The sequence below is a fragment of the Alternaria atra genome (genome assembly GCF_907166805.1).
Source record: "Alternaria atra isolate CS162 genome assembly, contig: 35, whole genome shotgun sequence".
Lineage (NCBI taxonomy): Eukaryota > Fungi > Ascomycota > Dothideomycetes > Pleosporales > Pleosporaceae > Alternaria > Alternaria atra.
In genome coordinates, this window is record NW_025091334.1 from 1,122,668 (window position 1) to 1,142,062 (window position 19,395).

The 19,395-nt window shown below is 51.6% G+C and overlaps 7 protein-coding genes across 7 annotated transcripts; 3 read left to right on the forward strand and 4 right to left on the reverse strand.

Annotated features, from left to right (window-relative positions):
- Positions 1 to 1,415: 1,415 nt before the first annotated feature.
- ALTATR162_LOCUS11275 (uncharacterized protein) lies at positions 1,416 to 2,952 on the reverse strand (the record flags this gene model as incomplete). The annotated part of the gene is made up of 2 exons (XM_043318917.1): positions 1,416 to 2,553; positions 2,603 to 2,952. The coding sequence occupies 2 exons, from the start codon at positions 2,950 to 2,952 to the stop codon at positions 1,416 to 1,418; spliced, it is 1,488 nt and encodes a 495-aa protein (XP_043174852.1).
- A 218-nt stretch (positions 2,953 to 3,170) lies between these two features.
- ALTATR162_LOCUS11276 (uncharacterized protein) lies at positions 3,171 to 5,710 on the forward strand (the record flags this gene model as incomplete). Its single annotated transcript, XM_043318918.1, has 4 exons — positions 3,171 to 3,354; positions 3,406 to 3,987; positions 4,036 to 4,333; positions 4,390 to 5,710. 4 exons carry the CDS (start codon positions 3,171 to 3,173, stop codon positions 5,708 to 5,710), a joined length of 2,385 nt encoding a protein of 794 aa, XP_043174853.1.
- A 1,023-nt stretch (positions 5,711 to 6,733) lies between these two features.
- ALTATR162_LOCUS11277 (uncharacterized protein) lies at positions 6,734 to 8,757 on the forward strand (the record flags this gene model as incomplete). Its single annotated transcript, XM_043318919.1, has 6 exons — positions 6,734 to 6,897; positions 6,967 to 7,234; positions 7,291 to 7,431; positions 7,489 to 7,800; positions 7,858 to 7,967; positions 8,025 to 8,757. The coding sequence occupies 6 exons, from the start codon at positions 6,734 to 6,736 to the stop codon at positions 8,755 to 8,757; spliced, it is 1,728 nt and encodes a 575-aa protein (XP_043174854.1).
- Positions 8,758 to 9,270: 513 nt separating this feature from the next.
- ALTATR162_LOCUS11278 (uncharacterized protein) lies at positions 9,271 to 9,996 on the forward strand (the record flags this gene model as incomplete). Its single annotated transcript, XM_043318920.1, has 2 exons — positions 9,271 to 9,339; positions 9,391 to 9,996. The coding sequence occupies 2 exons, from the start codon at positions 9,271 to 9,273 to the stop codon at positions 9,994 to 9,996; spliced, it is 675 nt and encodes a 224-aa protein (XP_043174855.1).
- A 1,396-nt stretch (positions 9,997 to 11,392) lies between these two features.
- On the reverse strand, positions 11,393 to 12,794 carry ALTATR162_LOCUS11279 (uncharacterized protein; the record flags this gene model as incomplete). The annotated part of the gene is made up of 2 exons (XM_043318921.1): positions 11,393 to 12,002; positions 12,064 to 12,794. The coding sequence occupies 2 exons, from the start codon at positions 12,792 to 12,794 to the stop codon at positions 11,393 to 11,395; spliced, it is 1,341 nt and encodes a 446-aa protein (XP_043174856.1).
- A 338-nt stretch (positions 12,795 to 13,132) lies between these two features.
- On the reverse strand, positions 13,133 to 15,293 carry ALTATR162_LOCUS11280 (uncharacterized protein; the record flags this gene model as incomplete). The annotated part of the gene is made up of 4 exons (XM_043318922.1): positions 13,133 to 13,440; positions 13,504 to 14,264; positions 14,314 to 14,945; positions 14,997 to 15,293. 4 exons carry the CDS (start codon positions 15,291 to 15,293, stop codon positions 13,133 to 13,135), a joined length of 1,998 nt encoding a protein of 665 aa, XP_043174857.1.
- A 2,058-nt stretch (positions 15,294 to 17,351) lies between these two features.
- On the reverse strand, positions 17,352 to 18,585 carry ALTATR162_LOCUS11281 (uncharacterized protein; the record flags this gene model as incomplete). The annotated part of the gene is made up of 4 exons (XM_043318923.1): positions 17,352 to 17,524; positions 17,578 to 17,915; positions 17,971 to 18,283; positions 18,336 to 18,585. 4 exons carry the CDS (start codon positions 18,583 to 18,585, stop codon positions 17,352 to 17,354), a joined length of 1,074 nt encoding a protein of 357 aa, XP_043174858.1.
- Positions 18,586 to 19,395: the final 810 nt, after the last annotated feature.

Sequence of the window (19,395 nt, forward strand, 5' to 3'; positions counted from 1 at the left end):
AATCATGTATCGATATACTTCTGCTCCTCCTCCATGCGCATCCACATACCTCCATCCTCCCCTCTATCCTCACAACCTCGCAGCGCGATCATACGACACAACTTGCATGTCCAGACCCTACTCATACACTGAACCCCGTCACTACAATTCCTACTACGAAACGTCGTATACACGACCAAGCACATCCCATCGGCCCGTACAGACCGAAACTTGGAGACACGTGAGACCGGCAGGAGCACCGCAGTCCGAAAGAATACCTCGCAACAGCAGCTTCAAGAAGACGGCGAGCAGACACGTACATTTCGACCTACCGCCTGCTCAAGGCAGCTCGAGCAGGACGATTAGGGTAGCCGAGGAAGAAAGGCAGAGGGAGAGGGACAGGGAACGCACAAGGGTAAAAGAAAGAGAAAGAGATAGGGATCAAGAAAGCAGATACGACACACCATCCAAGCCCCCCTCACGACACGAACCCGAAGAAAGAATGTCTAGAAAGTACCACTCATATACCTCGACGTACGAATACGATTCCCATATCCACAGAGATAGATACCGCCGCACTTCCTCGCCTCCACGCAACAGTCTACCCAGATCAAACTCTACATACACACGCATACCACCACTTCACCAACCTCAATCACAACCTCCTATACCCAGCCCCCCAATAGTATACATCATAACCTACGCCACAGACATAGTCCACAACGAATCCTCGGTAGCCACCCTCCTCGCCTCGCAAGTTCCACGCCGCCGTCCTCCAATTCCCCATCTCTACACTATCGACGCGCGCGATATGCGTCCTCCCTCTGCTTCTCTCTGCGCACAGTACTCCGGCATCAGTCCCTTGATCCAGGACATGGTCATGGAAGACGGCGAGGCGCGACGCGCAGCTAGAACGGCCGTGAAGGAGCTTTTGCGGTTTGGAGAGGGAGAAAGAAGGGGGAGGTTCGGTGGTGGCAGTGTGGAAGTGAGTATGAGTGTGTGCTGTCATTCGGGGACGCATCGTAGTGTTGCCATTGCGGAGAGGATCGCGCAGTGTGTTAAGAGTGAGGTTGGGAGGATGGGGTGTGAAGAAGGTGTTAGGGTTGTGTGTCGGCATGTTCATCGTGTCAAAGGGAGGCGAGATCCTTTTTGAATTGCCTGGTAGAATCTCTTGCTTGGTATAGAAGGGGGAACGAGGTGTTAACTATCAGAGAGCACTTGGACGGTGTACTGTACAGATCGTTGCGTGATACCCTAGATCGTCGGAAATTGGAACCTGATATTCATTCTTCTTACATGTCACCATCAAAAGCGAGTTACTCCTTGCCTACGTTGAACCCAGTTCAATTAGGCCAATACACTGGTACCGCACTTTTCCCAACATCATATCTTCTTCTCTATCTTATTTTGTACACTTCAATCCTGTTTTTGCTCTTCTACGCAGTCTTCTTCTTTCCAATGCTAGTATCAATGCTACCCAAGACCCACGTAACAGCAAACACAGCAAACATGCCCAGTGTGATGACAACAGGCTTCCTGTACCCAGCTGTCCATGGGTAGTCGTATGTAACAATGAGATCGCGATCCCTGAATTCATCGACGAGGTTAATAGCCGTCAGCTCCAGTGTCGTACGGCCCAAGGTATCCATGAAAGTCTTGTGGAGGCTGGTTTGGTTGCTAACGATGGGGACGGTGGTGGAGAACTTGACATTCGTAGCGCCTTCAGGAAGGATGACGCGAAGGTTTACGCGACTGTAGGAAATGCCTTCGCCGGAGCGGGGGCCCTCGAGGAAAGGCACTTTGAGAGCGTAGGTATCGCCCGTAGAGAGCTTACGCAGGTACGAGGAGAGATCTGTGTTCCAACCGACACGGAAGCTGTACTTCCAGGTTCCGAAGATGGGGTATCGCGGCTTCAACTCCAGAAGCGCTTCTTTCTTGCCAGGACGGAACTTGGAGGTGGAGACGTTGCCGATGTCGTCGGTGAAGTAGGGGTCGACGGAGCCGGGGGCCAGAGGCAGGGCCAGGCCCTTGAGGGCGAAGGTAGGTGGGTTGAGGTAGGACTGGCGTTGCCATTCTACGCGTGAAAAGTGGTTCTTGAGACCTGCGCCTTGGTTCACGAGCCAGTAGCGCTCTTCGGCTGCAAGATTGCCACCCCAGTGCGAGACTTCGATATCACGTTCTAGTAGTGTCGCTTGCGTGATAGGCTTGGTGAACTCGTAGCGCACGCTTACGAGTTGCTGGGCACCCGCGGGCACGTTGTTGTAGAGGCCGTATGTGAAGGTCGAGCCTTGCTTCTGCGGGTCGGCCGTCTGCTCGTCGTTGAGTTCCGAGGGGAGAGTGGTGTAGTCGGGCACATCGCTGTTGGGGAACTTGACCTTGGTTCGCTGCTTCTCCGTGAGGTAGGCCGAGGGTGCGTATGCGCTGAAGTCGTATTGCAGGTACTGCTTGTCTGTCTGGGCAAGCTGGGCGGGAACGGGTTTCAGAGCCGAGAGAATGGAGTAGGAGATGCTGATGGTCTGCTGCGCCTTGGGTGCGAGGGGTTCAGGGAGATGGATCTTGTAGAACTCGACAGAGCTGCACCGGTCAGTGTCAATAAATGATGCCAATTGCGCCATGGACCTACCTCTCTGCATCGAAGCCCACTACCTCGACCTTGAAGATGCCCTTCTCCGCCGCCTTCTTGTCTCTTACTTCGAATCCTCCAACCTTGGATAGCAGGCTAGACTCAAATGGCAGATAGTATTCCGATTGCGCCTTGTCGTCAATGTTCTCGATTATGACATTGATGGTCTCTCGTGGATACGCCTTATCTAGGTTCGTCGTCCGGACTAGGTTGGCATTCTTGAACACTTGCGGTGGTGTGAAAGTGCTAGGTAGCACTTGCTTAGATAGCAGTGGTTGAGAGAGGTTCAACTCGGCGCTGGCGAAGCTCGAAAGCGCTGCAATGCAGCTCGTAAAGAGGGAGGACCTCATTGTTGGAATAGCAGTCAAGCTATCCAGTCATATATGAGGTCGGTGTTGGGGGAATTGAGTTGGCTGGCGGGTTAGTCAATTGGTGGTTACGCGGCGCATGTGTTGCGTCGTAGGTGTTCTCTTCGGAGTTCCCTGGCACCTCCGCGTCTGTGCGCAGACAGCTTGAGCTCACCCCTCCATAGTCCGCTACATCGTCTACTACACTCTCGCACGTCACTATGAGACTACTAGCACGATCAATTGGTCGGCCGCGGATATCTCCAAGTCGCTGTGGAATAGCGACCGCTTCTGGCAGGCGTCATCTGACCAACAATGGCTTCTTCCGTGTCTCGGAGGAGGTGCGGGAAGCATTGAACTCGAACAAGCCCGTCGTCGCGCTCGAGACGACAATCTACACTCATGGTAGGAATACAGAACATTGACAGCCCCAGCCTGTGCTAATCTATGGCATAGGTTTCCCTTACCCGGAAAACGTCGCCCTCGCATCCCTCCTCGAAAGCGTAGTCCGAACAAATGGCGGCATTCCAGCTACCATTGGCATCCTGGACGGTGTAGCACGTGTAGGAATGGCTCCAGAGGAGCTGATACGACTAGCTTCTTCTGCTGGCAAGTCAAGCACAATGAAGCTCTCGCGACGAGACCTCGGCTATGTGTGTGGTATGCGATTGACCGACAAGTCCTTCAACGGAGGCACGACCATCTCAGGCACTATGCTGCTGGCCCATCTTGCTGGAATCAAGATCTTTGGAACAGGCGGCCTTGGTGGAGTCCACCGGGGTGCAGAGTCGAGCATGGACATCTCTGCCGATTTGACGGAGCTTGGGAGGACCCCAGTGACCGTCATCTCCAGTGGCTGCAAGAGCTTCCTCGACATACCGCGAACCATCGAGTACCTTGAGACTGAAGGTGTGGGTGTAGGCACCTTCGCTGATGGTCGCCAAGGGAATGTAGACTTCCCTGCCTTCTGGTCAAGAGATAGTGGAGTCAAGAGCCCGACAACCATTGCGGATGAGGTTGAGGCGGCTGCTGTTATATGTAAGTCTGCAACCATCACCCCTTACCTATGGTTCTGATACCATTCAGACGCGCAACACGCGCTCCAAATCTCGTCTGGTCTCCTCTTCGCCAACCCCGTTCCTACCGATTTTGCTATACCCAAGGATGAGATGGATGTCATCATTGCCGAGGCTCTAAAACAGGCTGAAGCGTCCAACATCTCTGGCAAGGACAACACGCCGTTTGTACTTGCCAAGATCAAGGAGCTCAGCAAGGGCAAGAGCATACCCGCCAACAGAGCCCTCATAGAATCCAACGTGAAGCGGGCGACCATCGTAGCACGGGAACTTGCCATCCTCGAGGCGAAACAGGAAGAAGCCCAAGGGTGAGCCAGCACTCTTGTTGCTCCATCGTAAACTGGCGCTGATGTAAGTATATTAGACGGAATTCCTCTTACTTCACTCCCGTTCCGTCCAGCCCTCCGTCTACTGCAGATGAGCAGCTGCGCAATGCAACCTCATCGCCTTCTGGGCCTCCTTCAACTCCTACTACGTCATTCTCATCTAGCACCGAGCCTCAAAAAGACCCCGATGTCGTTGTCGCAGGTGCTCTTGCGGTTGACTTTTCTTGTGATTATGCTCCGTTCAAAGCTTCTGCTGGCCAGACAGATCCACTACCTCACACTTCGAATCCAGCTGTCATTACTCAAACACTTGGAGGTGTTGCACACAATATTGCTAAAGCATCCCATCTACTCGGCTCGTTCGTTCATCTGCATAGTGCTGTGGGTGAGGACTTGAGTGGTCGCGCAGCGATTAGCCAATTGCAGCAGGAAGGTATGCCAGTTTCCGGTATTAAGACGCTCCCCGCACCCTCTAGAACAGCACAATATGTCGCCATCAACAATACCAACAAAGATCTTGCACTCGCCATGGCAGATATGTCGATCCTAGAGACGATCCCCGATGAAACTATCCAGCAACTAGCCACCAGTATCTTCGGCAACACTTCAGCTCGACCTAAAGCCTTTGTTGCAGACGCCAACTGGTCCTCATCCGCCCTGCATACCTGGCTCCAAGCCGCTCGTCATGCAGATACCACCACTATCTTCGAACCAGTCTCCACAGCCAAGGCGCTACGCATCTTCCCATCCACCGCTCCTTCATCAGTCTACCCCAAACCTCTTGTAGACATCATCACACCCAACACCTACGAACTGACCGCCCTCCATGATTTCGCTAATCAATCTTCCCTCTTCGAGTCAGCCGAGTGGTTCAGCGTCATCGACGCGCTGGGCATTCCCAACGGTGGCTTAAGAGTCCCATTAGCCGTCACCGTGGGTGGCGACCTAGTGGACCAAGGCATTCCCCAACAAGCCATCAAACTCCTCCCTTTCTTTCCCACAATGTTAACGAAGCTTGGACCTCAAGGTGTGCTCATGACGAAACTCCTAGCCGCTGATGCAAAGGAACTGAGAGATGACCATGAGCGGCAGTATGTGCTTGCAAGGAACATGTCTGCTGATGACGCGGCCACGGTTGGTGGTCTTTACGTGAGATTGTTCCCAGTGGAGAAAGTACTAGAGCCACATGAGGTGGTCAGTGTGAATGGCATCGGAGATACCTTTTGTGGTGCGTTGGCGTATGGGTTGAGTCGAGGTGGAAAAGTGCAAGATATCGTGGGATTTGCGCAGAGGGCCGCGGGGGAGAGTTTGAAGAGTAGGGAGGCTGTTAGTCCAGCGCTGAAGGGATTAAAGATGTAGTCTACCTGATACATTACGACGATGGAAAGACACGTTACAGGAGAGGCGAAAAGAAGTGGTGGTGGGCGTCACTGTTGTTGGAGCTTTTCACTACTATTTGCGTATCACTGATCATTCTAGTTTTGAGTATGCATCCAGCATAATTTGGATGGAACGATATGAGAAAGGCTGAGGATGAATACTACCTTCTGCGTATGTTGACGTATGCATATGGCATAGCCGTCGCGGCACGCACACACCGGCCGTCATACCACTATCAACTCGCGTGTGTAGTACAGGCTTAGATTTCTTGTATATGGCCGAGCCTACATGTCACTAACATTGCGCAGTGGCCATAAGGGCTGAGCACATTCTCATACAGGAGCTAGAATCCACAAAAACTCCGACCATGTCAACCGTTCCCGTGCAATATTCCCCGCAATATAACCTAAGCGTAGGTTTGTAGGGATTTGGCGGGCGACGGGACGGATTTGACTTGGCGGTCACCGGATCGGATGTGGATTTCGCCTGTAGCTCCGCCAGCTTCGCCCAACTGGAAGTTGAGAATTACAAAGACCCAACACTACGAATGTAGCGTAATTCCGTATCCGCTTCATAGACAGTAAACGGCAGCTACACGTTCCGGCGTCGTTTGTAAGCAGTGATCCCGAAGTCGTGGTCAAAGCCTGGGCACCATGTAGCTTACTTGAGCCCCCTTGCGTGTAGTCATTCACCTTACCGAATTTGGCGCATTGTATACGCAGTAACAGGGACAACATCGAACTTCCCATGTTTCATGGCCGGGCTCAGCAGTCTTGTCTGTTCGTCGGTGAGCCATAATCGGCCCTCCAGAGATTGAATGCTTACAGTCACCGCTCTATTCCATTCCGCGATGAAGGAAAGGCAGACCTATATAAGGCACTGTAACACACCGTAGAACTTCTATAATCATCAAACTAGCAGATCAGTGTCCTACACATACGAAACGCCTTGACATACGCTTACCAAACATAACTTTCTTGATTCTCTTCCTTCAATCTCAAAATGCCATTCGATCAAAAACCAGAAGGTTACCGGTGGGACATCATCACCGAGGAGGAACTCAAGTACGCTCCGTCCTACTTTCAAGATGTTCCGGAAACTACAACGGAGGTCGAGTGTAAGCTTAGTGGCACGTGGCCTAAGTGGCTCCATGGTTCTTTCTTGAGGTGTGTTACTAGTATATATATATATATATATATATCGGCGCATTTACAAGTTGATATTGACAAACATAGGGTCGGCGTTGGGCGTTTCACCGTCCCAACTTCAGAAGACGATTCAACGCCCAGAGTGATCATCCAGCATCTCTTTGACGGACTAGGCTTGCTGCACAAGTTCCGAATGATTGACGGTCGTGTCTACTACATGAGCCGTTACACCCACGGCGGAATCGTGCGACGAGCAATGAAAGATGGTTACGTTACAAACTCCTGGATGGGCCCCAACCCCAACACCCCTCTCTTCGAAGCTCAGGATCCGTGTTCGAAGTTGCTTGGAGCTCGTGTAAGTCAATGTTAAATAGCCATGATCAAGATGGTGGAAGCCTAATCTTAGCACAGCAAACCGTCTATCTCCCTGACGATTTCTCGGCGCCGGACGACTTCAACATTCATGTGCAGCCACGCCGCGGTATGCACCTTCCGACAGATAAGAACCCCAACTCTAGAGGCATCCAGGCGGAAGACCCCGCCACTCAGGAGGTAAGCAGATATCTGTCAAATCTTGAATAGACCCAACTGAGCTCATGTTGAACATAGATCCTGGTCCACACCGACTGGAATGCTATGCAAATCTGTGACGCAAAGACTCTCGAGCCGAAGCGGTTGCTCACCCATGCGACTATCGACCCTGAGCTTGCTGGAGCTGGTTGTTGCGCTCATCCTGTCCATGATCGCAAGCGAGGCCAAACTTACAACTACCTAATCGATGCAGCTGGTATCATGTATGTTTTCGCACTCGACGTTGCATCCAATCCGGCACGTCTCCTGTGGAAATCTGCACTTCCGTGTAAACCATGCTACACGCATGCTCTCGCCATGACTGACAAGTACGTCGTGTTTGTCAGAAACGTAAGATGCGTCCGGCAGGACTAGAATGACGAGCTTGTGTTGCTAACATGTAAACAGCCTGTTACCATGGATACTAGTGATCCTACTAAGACCATCATCGAAGCGATGAAGTGCGAGCACGACTCTCCCGTATATTTTTTCGTTTTAAACAAGGCCGATGGCAAACTGTAAGCATTTCCGCGTTCTCGATACACGATTCAAAACTTTGCAACTAACCCAATCAGTGTCGCATCCTACGAAGTACCAAACTTCTACTTCTTCCACACAGCCAACGCATACGACTACATCGACCCCAAAACCGGGCACACCAACGTCCACGTCGACATCGCTAGCTACAAAGCGGAACACTACCCCTATAACGAATACGCCATCTCCAACGTCATCAACCCCCTGAAGCCCTACCAAGTCGGCCGCCTCGTCCGCTACGAACTCGCAGCCGTTAACACCAAGGACCCCGCCGTCGTCGCCCGCGGCACAGTCAAAGCTGCCATCCCCGGTATGATGGCCGAACTACCCCGTGTCTCCAAGCCCGCCTCCATGGACCCCAACTACCGCTACGTCTACGGCGTATCCGGCAACGGCGTCGCAGCACCCGGCACCGAAGTCCCCATTGGGCGTCTCGGAAACGGGGTAGGAATTACTCACGCGTCTTTCTATGGCCACCTCTTCAAGTCGGACTGGAAGACCGGTATGTTCAAGGCTTGGATTCCGCAGAATGGTGAGAGTTGTCCTACGGAGCCTATTTTCATTCAACGCCCTGGAGCGACGGACGAGGATGATGGTATTGTGATTACGATTACAATCAACAAGGAGGGGACGAATAGTATCCTTGTTGGGCTTGATGGAAAGACTTTTGAGGAGGTGGCTAGAGCGGATATGCCGCAAGTTTATTCGCTGGGGCCTCATGGGTCGTTTGTTGAGGGTGACTTTGGTCTTGTTAGTACTATGGGTCGTTAGTCCATTTGAGCACGTTCGGGTCAGGGCATGTAGTCTAGAAGAATCGCTATCCCTTTTCGTTGCATGTTCTGATACTCTGCATTAGTTGCTGTACAAAACCTTGTATTTGTGCATCGCAGTTTGGTTTGCGAAGGCTGGGTGTGACATCACCAACCCGAGGGTTAGGCCAAAGGTGGCTTAGTGTCAGGGTCCGTCCTTCTGTCGCGTGGAAGAACGACATGGTTACGCCTCTCGTCGTTGCTCAGACGCGAGGTTTGATTCACATGTACAGGAGAACGACGGCAGAGAACCTTTTGAATTCTGGTGTTCAAATGTGTCGTTTACGCGACGCGGCGCTGTACGACCAATCGTAGAGCGGGCGCAAACTGAACCCCTCATCCCCGCTGCATGCCTTCGTCCCCAGTACTTCTTGTGTCCACAGGCCGGAAAGACTTCAAACGCGAACGTCGATCTTGCGCATTAGACTACGCAGGTTTCCACGTAGAGCATATTTATTACGCTTTCTAAGAGGCGATGGCGACAAAAGCACCCTTTGTTCGGGTGTATGACCCAACAACCGACTATGAGAACGGTCTCCACGTGGTATGCGTCACAGCATCTCATCGACAACCGTCATCCTGACAAAACTTGCAGTTCCTGACAACCATAGACCCAGGTCTTGACTGGGAGCCAGCGCGAACCGTAGGCGCACATCTCTGGTACAAAGTCTACGCCGATACAACTCCAGAGACATGTTACGTACTAGATGATGGCAACGGGCGCGTGGTGGGTTACTGCATTGGCGCGGCGGATACAACGTCTTTCGCGCAGCGCTGGCGCGACGTGTTCACTCCGACCATAGATGCAAAGCTTGTACCACATGCGAACATCCAGACCGGGGATCCACAGATGGAAAGACCGGATATCAAGCACTTCCGAAAGGCCGTGTATGAGGCGGACTGCAGTATGCTGCAACCTTGGCCGCAGATGTTGGAGCAATATCCGGCGCATTTGCACATCGACATCTTGCCTGAGTACCAGAGGAAGGGTTGGGGGAAAGTGCTTATACATAACTTCTTGGGAACTGTTAAGAGTATGGGTGCAACTGGGGCGCATCTTGATATGGTGCAGTCGAATACAAGCGCAAGAGCTTTTTACGAAAAGATTGGATTCCAGATCTGCCCTCAAGTGCTGGATGATGGGGCTAGTGGTCATACTGGTGTTAATGGTATTGTGGCTACACTAGTGATGAGTTTCTGACTACTTAGAAGTATCATCCGAGGCAATGCTGATTCTTTTCCGCTTAACAGCTGATTGAACTTCTTACGGTGACACCGCAACAAATCCGCATTTTGTAGGATACTATACCAAAGATCCTATAAGCCACAACATTCATCTTTGAACAGGCAAATGGGACACGTAGGAAGCTGCATCAGGGTCCGTCATGATTCATATGAAGACGATTCGGCTTTGTTATTCAGATGAGACACTTCCAGATGCCAACAGTAACTGCTGTCAGTCGCCGTAATAGAATCTTACTACATAGGTACTTAAAGGCCTTCAGCGTCTTTTACCTTCTCAGCCATATACCTACAATCACTGATATCACGAAACTAAAGTGTCAGCTGCACCATGCCTCACTCAACACAGCACGAGATTCTTGAACTTGACGGCCCCGAAAACAATCTGGCTATACAGGAGTGCTCATCCCAATCCAACGGCTTCGGTAACGTTCACAAAGGGAAAGGCCATCAACCATCGCATGCGTTGAATCAACTGGGCCCATATGAGATTGATGGTACACCTGTTGAGCAGCGTCGGAATGCCATAACATCTCAACGTGAAACCCCAGACATGATCCCAATACTCTCCGAAGCCAGAAGGAACCTGGAGGTTGCCTTCCAGGAGTACAACCACCTCTACTGGACTTATCGCCAAACCGGCGTCTGGTTAGAAGCGCAAGATATTCAGTTGGAAACAGCAGTTCGAGAGAATCCAGCTCAGCCCCTACTTACTGCGGTACCAGAACATGTTCCTTACGACAACTTCATCCAACTACTCGAAACTGAAGGACTTACATGGCTTTTGGAGCACGTAGACCGACTCAATGACATGGCTAATTTTGCTGTCGCACCCACCACCGAACCCAATAAGAGACGTTGCAAAGTTGGGCGTCCAAGGGGTAAGATCTTGAAGAGGGAACAAAATGACGATTTGGTGAGAAGATTGTGCTGCTTTCACTGGGACGAAGTGGGCTTTCACTTACAAGTCAATGGCCAACACCGAGATCCATGGACGTGTTGGCCGCCGAATGCGGATGTGGATGTGGATGTGGAGTGAGATAGATATGGTATGTGCTCCGCTTCGTGTTCCATGAGGGTGAACAGTACGAAGAGACCCTGAGTCATCATCATTACTGTCGGCTGTCGAGGTCTCTGCTTTATGTATATCTCGGCATGGTTTCGCGTTTTAATGTCAACCACTGAGCATCTCACAGTCTCGCCTGATCTCGTAATTTCTCTGCACGGTATGTTTGTCGCGTTTTAAGAAAAACAGGTGTATTCCGTCGACACTATAGTCCAAAGCAAACGCACCACAGCGCCTAACCACGACACCGAACACGACTTTTCAAACATGTTATTTCCTGGTACTCCCATCACCTAGCCAAACCCTTCGGTCCCGCCCACTCTCCCTTGACATGGTACTTTCCGTACACCCAAGGGAAGAATTCCTTCTTCAACCAATAGAAAGCCTTTCTCGGAACACCCTGGTCAATACCCAGCAACCCATTAAATGTCTCCTTCGGCACACCTCCATACTTGAACTCGGCGAGCAGAACTTCTTTGTTTCCGGTAAGCAACGGGCAAGATGTATACCCATCGTAGCTAGCTTCCAGTGGCTTATCCGCCATCGCCGAAAGCAAGTTAGAAACCAAAACAGGTGCTTCAGCAGTGATAGCAGCGACAGTTTTGGACGTGGGTAACGAGGATGCGTCGCCTATGGACCACACATTGGCGTATTTGGTGTGTTGGGTTGTGGAATCGGAGACGGAGACGTAACCTGCTTCGTTGGCCAAGGGACTGGATTTGACGAAAGACCAGGGCACGTTTTTGGGAGCGACGTGCAGGAAGTCAAAGTGCTTTTTGATGGGTTCCGAAGAGCTGGGGCTGCTGAAGGTGGCTGTGTTGCCGGAGATGGAGGTTAGGTCGTGTTGGAACAAGCCTTCTACGCCGCGTTCTACGCGGAGTTTTTCTAGGGCTGCAGCGCTCGAGGGAAGTTAGTATACACTGTCCCTGATATCTAACATTTGATATCTGTGAGACTTACTATTTCGGCACACCGAACATGGAAGGTAGACCCGTAGCAAAGCTGATGTTGATACCCGACGGGTACAATCCAGCATTCTTCCAGTGGTCCAACGCAAGCCACATGATCTTCTGTGGCGCTCCGGCACACTTTACCACGCCAGCTGGCTGCGTGAATACTGCATCACCCTTCTTGAACTTCTTCACATTCTCATACGCCTTGTCGCAATACTTGTAGTCGTAGATACTGCTCACCATGGCATCCTTTTCGTTCAACGCCTCTTTCAAGCCCTTCACACTACCATAGTCAAGCGTGATACCAGGTACAACAACCAACTGCTCATATGCAATCTTCTCACCAGTGCCAGTGATGATGTAATTTTCCTCCGGCGCGAAGCTTCCCACGGAGGTGTTGTAGAATTTGAATTTAGGGTTCATGAGATCCTTCATCGGACGACGTAGTTCCTCCTTCTTTTTCAGACCACCTCCGACGAGCGTCCATCCAGGCTGATAATGGTGCCATTGCGCAGGGTCGACAATAGCAATATCGTCTTGTGCGAAGTTTCCTTTGCGGAGGAGTTGGTGTGAAAGAGATATGCCTGCTGAACCGCCACCAATAACTACAACTTTGTGATTGCGTGTTGCAGTTTGCACTGGTGCTACCGTTGCTAGGCCACGGACAGAGTATTGGAATGCAGGCCGCGTGATCTTGGCCGCGATTTGCGGTCCGCGGTTTCGAGCTAGTGCGGACATGGTGTCAAGTTTCGGCGACAATCCGCAACGGCTGATGAAGTAAAAGAAAAGTGGATGTATGTAAAGACAGACGGAAAGGCGACACGATGAGGCAGTGGTGCCTCCGATGCCTCCGACTGAACATTTCATGCCTTGTGGGTCGCCGACTAGTATCTAGTGAACAGCCAATAAGCAAGATGGAGACGCCACTAGCGTGATCACGACATCGTACAAGGAGAAAGTCAGCAAGCACAGTCAATCATCGCATGTATGAGAAGACAGAGCTCAACATGTACACAACTTTGCATTATTCATCTGAATCATAAACTATAGAACAGACATCCTAGCCCACCGACATTTTACAAGCGCGACAAACCAGCAATCTCTCTTGGTGCGTGGTAGTTGGGGACCTTCATGTCCAACGCGCTGCCGCTGTAGCCCAGATCCTCAGCAGTGAGCACTGCAGCCTTCTCTCCAATGAGGAGCGCAGTCGAGTATGTGTTGCAACCAACGTTGTCGGGGCAGATGGACAAATCGGCGACCTTGAGACCCTTGACGCCGTGGACGTTGAGACGCTCGTCGAGGACACCGTGCTTGACGATGGAGTTGCCGTTCTTGGGAGCCATGGAACAGGTACCAAGTGAGTGCCAGGTAGTTTCAACGTGGCCTGTAGTATGTTAGTACTTGGATCACAGAAGTAGGGCAGATCATGAGAAAGGGTAAGACATACGCTTGGTCCAGTTCTCAATGTGCTGGATGTCCTCGGTTGTGTATTGCAGATCGTCCATAACTTCCTGGCAGTTAGAGCTCAAGAAGTTGGGCTCGGGGGCGCGGCCCTTCTTGACTGGAGAAGTCCAGGATCCGTGCTGAATACCGGCCGTCAGATTACCGGGAAGAGCATAAGCGTTAGTGGTGGTAAGGTCGAGGTCGTTGGCACGGGCGGGGCTGTCGAAGGCATAGAAGGGGTGCATGGCCTGCACCTCACCAGCATAGGCGTCCATACGGCGGGCAGTCTCACGGGACTTGATGTAACCCCAAACCATAGGAGCCATATCGCGCTTGTCGTTCATGAAACCAGCGTCAAAGTCGGGTGCCTCGTATGGGTTTGGCGACACGATATGCGTGGAACCACGAGAGAACGGGTACTCGAGGAAGTGGAACATGGTGAAGAACTTGCCTGGTGGCATGACCATGTGGTCACCAAACCAACCAGCAATGACCGAGTAGTGCATAACAGGCTTATCGGGCTTATTCTTGAAGTACGAGTCCCAGCCTGAGCGGAACTCCTTGCAGGGCCAGCTGTCCATCATGTTGAGTTCTTCCTCAGTAGGTCGGATCTTAACACCAGCCTCGATACCATTGGTGGCGAGTGGGCCAGTGCCGTTGATGTTCCATTGCTGGAAGACCTGTTCCTGAACCTTGGGGTCTCCACGAACAAAGTCGTCAAAAGACTCAACGTGAGGCTTAGCCCGATAGGTGGCAAAGGTCAAGCTGAAAAGCCGTTAGTTGGTATATTGGGACAAAACTTTGGGTTGCTTACTAATGATCCTGGAAATTGAGACCAACACCAGGAAGATCGACAAGAGGCTTGACACCGACCTTGCGGAGCTTCTCTGGGTCACCAATACCAGAGCGCTGAAGGATGAGAGGAGAGCTCAAGGTACCGCCGGAGACGATAATCTGCTTGCGGGCCCTGATGACCCTGGACATTTGCTGCTCGGGATGAAGAGGCTTCGTCGGGACACATTTAACGCCAACAGCGCGGTCGCCCTCTAGAATGACCTTCTCAACCTTATTGCTGGTAAGAAGGTGCAAGTTCTGGTGAACAGCACGAGTGCTATGAATGTAGCCGTGAGCAGAATCGGATCGTCGCCCAGTATCGCGGTTGATCCACTTGAGCCAATGCTCAGCGCCATGGCCCGTGGTCAAGTCCTGGAGATCATCGGTGGTCGGAATACCCTGAGACTCGGTGGCACGAAGGAAGTCCTCTTTGATTGGGTAGGTGTAGTTACCGAAGGAGACCTTAATGGGTCCCTCAAATCCGTGGAGTTCGCGGTTGTTGCATGAGCGTTGGTAGGTTTCGTGCTTCTTCATCAAGGGAATAAGCTCCTTGGTGGTCCATCCCTTAGCCTGGAAGTCATCGTAGTCGGAAGCTGAGGCACGAGTGTACATCTAAAACGCGGTCAGTACCATTCAGATTTCATTCCAATTGAGGTATTTTACCATAAAGTTGATGGAAGATCCACCTCCGAGGATATGAGCACAAGGCACAACAGCTCGGCGGCCATCGAGCCACTCCGAGGGACGGGAGTAGTAGAAGGTGGCAGTCTTGCTGTCCAGCTTCATGTTCCTCGGGTAGATACCCGGACGGAAAACCCATGGATTGTTGAGGTTGTTCTCTCCAGCCTCAATCAAGAGGACCTGGAGGTTGTGGTCGAGATTGGCGAGTCGTCCAGCCACAACACAACCACACGAACCACCTCCGCACACGATGATGTCGACCTCATCTGGGATCGTCATCTTGAAGAGTTGTAATGAGATAAAAATGCAATTGGAACGATGCTGTGCTGTTGTTGAATCGTTGACCGCAGGAGAGCAAGTCAACTGGGCATGATGCTCTTCTCAGTCGAAGACACGACGTCTCTTTAAACTGCTCAGACCCCGCATCTCCAAGATCTTCGGCTTCAAGGAGGGCCCGCCATCTAGGCTGTGTCACCACGCGCTGTCCATCAGCCGTCAAACCCGATAGCAGCACAATGCATGCATAGAGGAGGGGACATGTACCATTTGGCCAGCCTCTCCAACCAAAGAGGCTTAGCCGCTGGCTAAGACTCTACATCATGAGACCGCAAGGGTCCCCGTCGAGGCCATTTGAAGGAGAGCATCATGTTAGACTTGCGGATCCGCATGGCAGGTTGCGTGTTTGCCGGACTTCCACAGGGTACGTGCGCAGGCGGTGATTGGTCTACATGCGCAGGCAGGGGTACCTACCGTTCCAACGGTACTGGATAAAGACTGGACTGGGGTAGACGCTGCAGTTGTCGCATGTTTGCTAGTTGGGTGCGGAGAAACATCACATCCAGTAAGGAGACATGCTCGGTTGCGTAGGCAGTCCCACTCTTGGGGGTAAGCATTGCGGACCCGAAGCTCAGAGGTCGGTATAGTGTCCCCAGGCGTCGAACTCCAGCGTATCACGCATTGGCAGGAATGAACGAGGCGTCTGGTGTGAGCCGGCAGCGGACGAGAAGCAATTGAGATGAGAGTCAGTGTCGAGAAGATGTATGAAGAAAACATCAACCGGAGTTCTTTGGCGTACACTGCTTCGCCGCGAAACAGATTCAAGCACTCTATGCTGTGCTTGTCAGAGCTCAAAGTACCTTCAAGGATGATAGTCCTGGTAGCTTATGCAGCTGCGGCAAGCTGTGTTAGCTGCATCTATCTGCGGGGGTCGTGCGGCGCTGACGTCCTGCCGATAGCCCGATAGCACACCTCTCGTGGAAGAATGCGGATGTGGGGTGCAGTAGTCGTTGTGCCTCATGTTGAGAGGATGTTAGAACTTGGCATGGAGGCTAGTGCGAGTAAGTAAGTGCGGGGTTAGCTCCGCCTTGAACCACGGAAGAACGGTGGACCAGTCGTTGCAACGGTCAAGCGCGGGAATGGAATGGCGTCCTGAACACACCCTGTCAGTAGAAATAGACTATATCGACTGCTAAGTGGCCGCAAGCCGCAAACTAAAAGAGACTCTCAGTCTCACAATGTTACTTTATTCCCGAGGATCACTAAATACAGTAAACTGTAAAAGCTCAGCGATCGGATAATGAACAGCGAAATGAACGTGTCCTACCGAATCATACTCAGCATTAGCTTGATTAGGAAAGCACAGAGATTTGGCGGTCTTAGGACTTGTCTAGATCGGCAGACTACTGCGCAGTTCCTTTTGAGGCTGTACGAGGCTGCGTGAGACGCGCCACCATGTGACTAACTCGTCATGAATGCATGAGCTGGAGCTTATGTGGAGATTTCCATGGAAAACAATGACCGGAAACTTGCCGCCTTCCAAAAGCGACAATCTGAACACTGAAGTGCGAGGCTGCTGCACGCGTTGTATTCGTGTCGTCCTTGGCTTCGGGCGAGAAATCCGCCAGTCAGCGTCGGCTTCGCCCTGGCCGATCTGAACGGTCCTTCTCCGAAGCTACCCAATCTCCGGCTCTGTCTTGAGCCATCAGTTAACCTTCGCATCGGATATCGACAATGGAACTTCTCAGCAATATCGAATTACTGCTGTACCTGGAAACACCACCGGCTATTGTCTTGGGCTATTGTATATTGAGATGCGGATCCGATGGAACCTACACCGCTTCAAACTGAAATTGAATGTGATCTGTAAAAGGTCCGACAGTCCAGGGATACATGATGCGTCTACTCCTCATGACAATCATCGTGATCTGGATATAGCTTTTTCAAAGTCCAAGATGCCCCGTAACGCCGAAGATACAGTTTTAAAAGAGGGGAGAATGGAGACCGAAGACGCCCTGTATGCCAAACATATCGCTAAGGAGCGGATCAAAGCGGAAATCTTCAGATAACCTCGTGTCTCTCCCAGCCAGTGGGCTTCATATGCGCAAGGTCCTTCGTCGGATGAGGCTCCTCTGGATTTCGGTACTCACTCACGTAGGGGTTAGGGTCTTCCTTTTGATCGAGGTTACCGAATGTGTGATTAACTTCTCGATGCTTGGATTCATCTGCACGAACTAGGATAGTGTCAATGGGCTGTGCTGCATGAAGGGATCAGGGGTATACGCACTATAGAGGAGCAGATCTCGCATTGTGCGGTGGCCTTCAGGCATCTGCCAGTAGTCTACCGCGATCTCGGGTGCCTCCATTTTCTCCCACTTGGGCAGGCGGCCTGCATCAAGGTCCTCGATCTGACGGGTGTATGTGATGACGGCTTCCTCTTCGAGATATCCTACGAATCGGTGAACGGTACGAGGGCTGAGGAGATAGGCGAAGAACAAGGCGTTGCACCACACTCCTTGAGCTCCTAACACCATCAGACGCATGAAGCGCCCTGGTCGCTGCATCTTGAGAAAGACGAGTAGGTGCATTCGTTCGTTGTAGCTCTCCTCGAGTAACGACTCGATCCTAGCGAGTAATAAATTAGCGACACGTTGTTGTTCCCACAAGTCATAATACGTACCATCCATTGTCTCGCTTCATTCGTCTCATTGAGTGCAAATGTCGAAGCATACCAGCTACCATGCCAGGCACGCCAGCAACACTCTCCAAGAAGACGTTCCGAATCAGATATTTGTCTTCGTTCATGGCAAAAGCTTTTCGCTTTGCCAGTGGATCTTTAGCATCCACATCCACAGCCTTCTGATGTTTGTATCCAGTTGCTTTATCTAGACCCCAGCGTAGTATCTTAACAGCGATGAGGGCAACCTTGTCGGACATGGTCTTCGCTTCGCGGTGGGCAATCGTGACCTGTTTCATTTGTTCTTCGGTGTATACTGACTGTTGTTAGCTAAACATGGGAGTGTTGTGTGTTTGAACGGTATGTACCTGGATGAGGCCATGCTGCATGTGTCTTGCGAACCTTCTCTGTCGGGTGCTTCTCGAAGAACTCTTTAATCTTGGCTCCACCGTTAGGCGAAGACGTAAAGTGCCTCTGGCTAACTTGCGATTGGAAGTGCTGTATCGCGACGAAGGTAGGTCGAAATCCAGCATTGTAACTCTGGAAGGACTTGATAAGCTGAGCCGTAGCCCGCCTTGAGGTTGTTGATCCCCTCGTTGCTGCTCTGGTAGAGATCATCTGCGGTTAGGGATGTGCGTGTATATTTTAAGGTGTCGAGTAGTGTAAGAGATATTGTCAACTATAATGGTAAGTGCTGGTGGTTAGCAAGAGGCAAGACTGAGGCACACGTTCGTCCTTTATATCAATAAAGACATGACGCCGACAACTTAAAAAAGATACCCACGCGGTACTAATGCTTGCCTGGCGCGCTCAGTCAGCAGGGTGAAGTAGGAATGTGCATGAGATGCCGCTGCTACACCGCGCCATACCCGTCCTACGGCAGGCTCGGCGAGCAAATAGACTTCGTATGAGAGGCCGAGCATGTCAGCAAGGCGTCGAGAATGGGCGTACACGGTCGCGTGCAAAGACGAGTTTGCGACGGCTGAGCAAAGTGGTGATTCAGCTGACGGAAGGAATCGGGATAGCTTTGCCAAGACATCGAATATACCCCCTGTCGGAAGCTCAAAGGGGACTTTGACGACACAGAAAAAGAAACAAAAGCATGTTTGACCACATTATGCGTAGGTGTGTTGAGGTTTTTTCTCGGTCGCATTCCATCAACGGGGAGTGTTGATGTTTGGGACATCTGGTTGCTCTTTCCGGAAGATGTTCGTCGGGGTCTCGCAGAACTCGGGGTCTCGTCGTTCGCCGTCAGACCCACCCTGATAGGGCTGATAGCGTAACGTCGGAACATGGCTGCAATATGATGGCAATCTTGCGTCCACCTCGAGGCTGATTTTTGTGTTCGGATCCGCTGTCAGCCCTGGGCGAAATTATCGTTTGTGGCTGCTAACCCACGTTGTGGTGGTGCAACAGCATGAGCGGCGT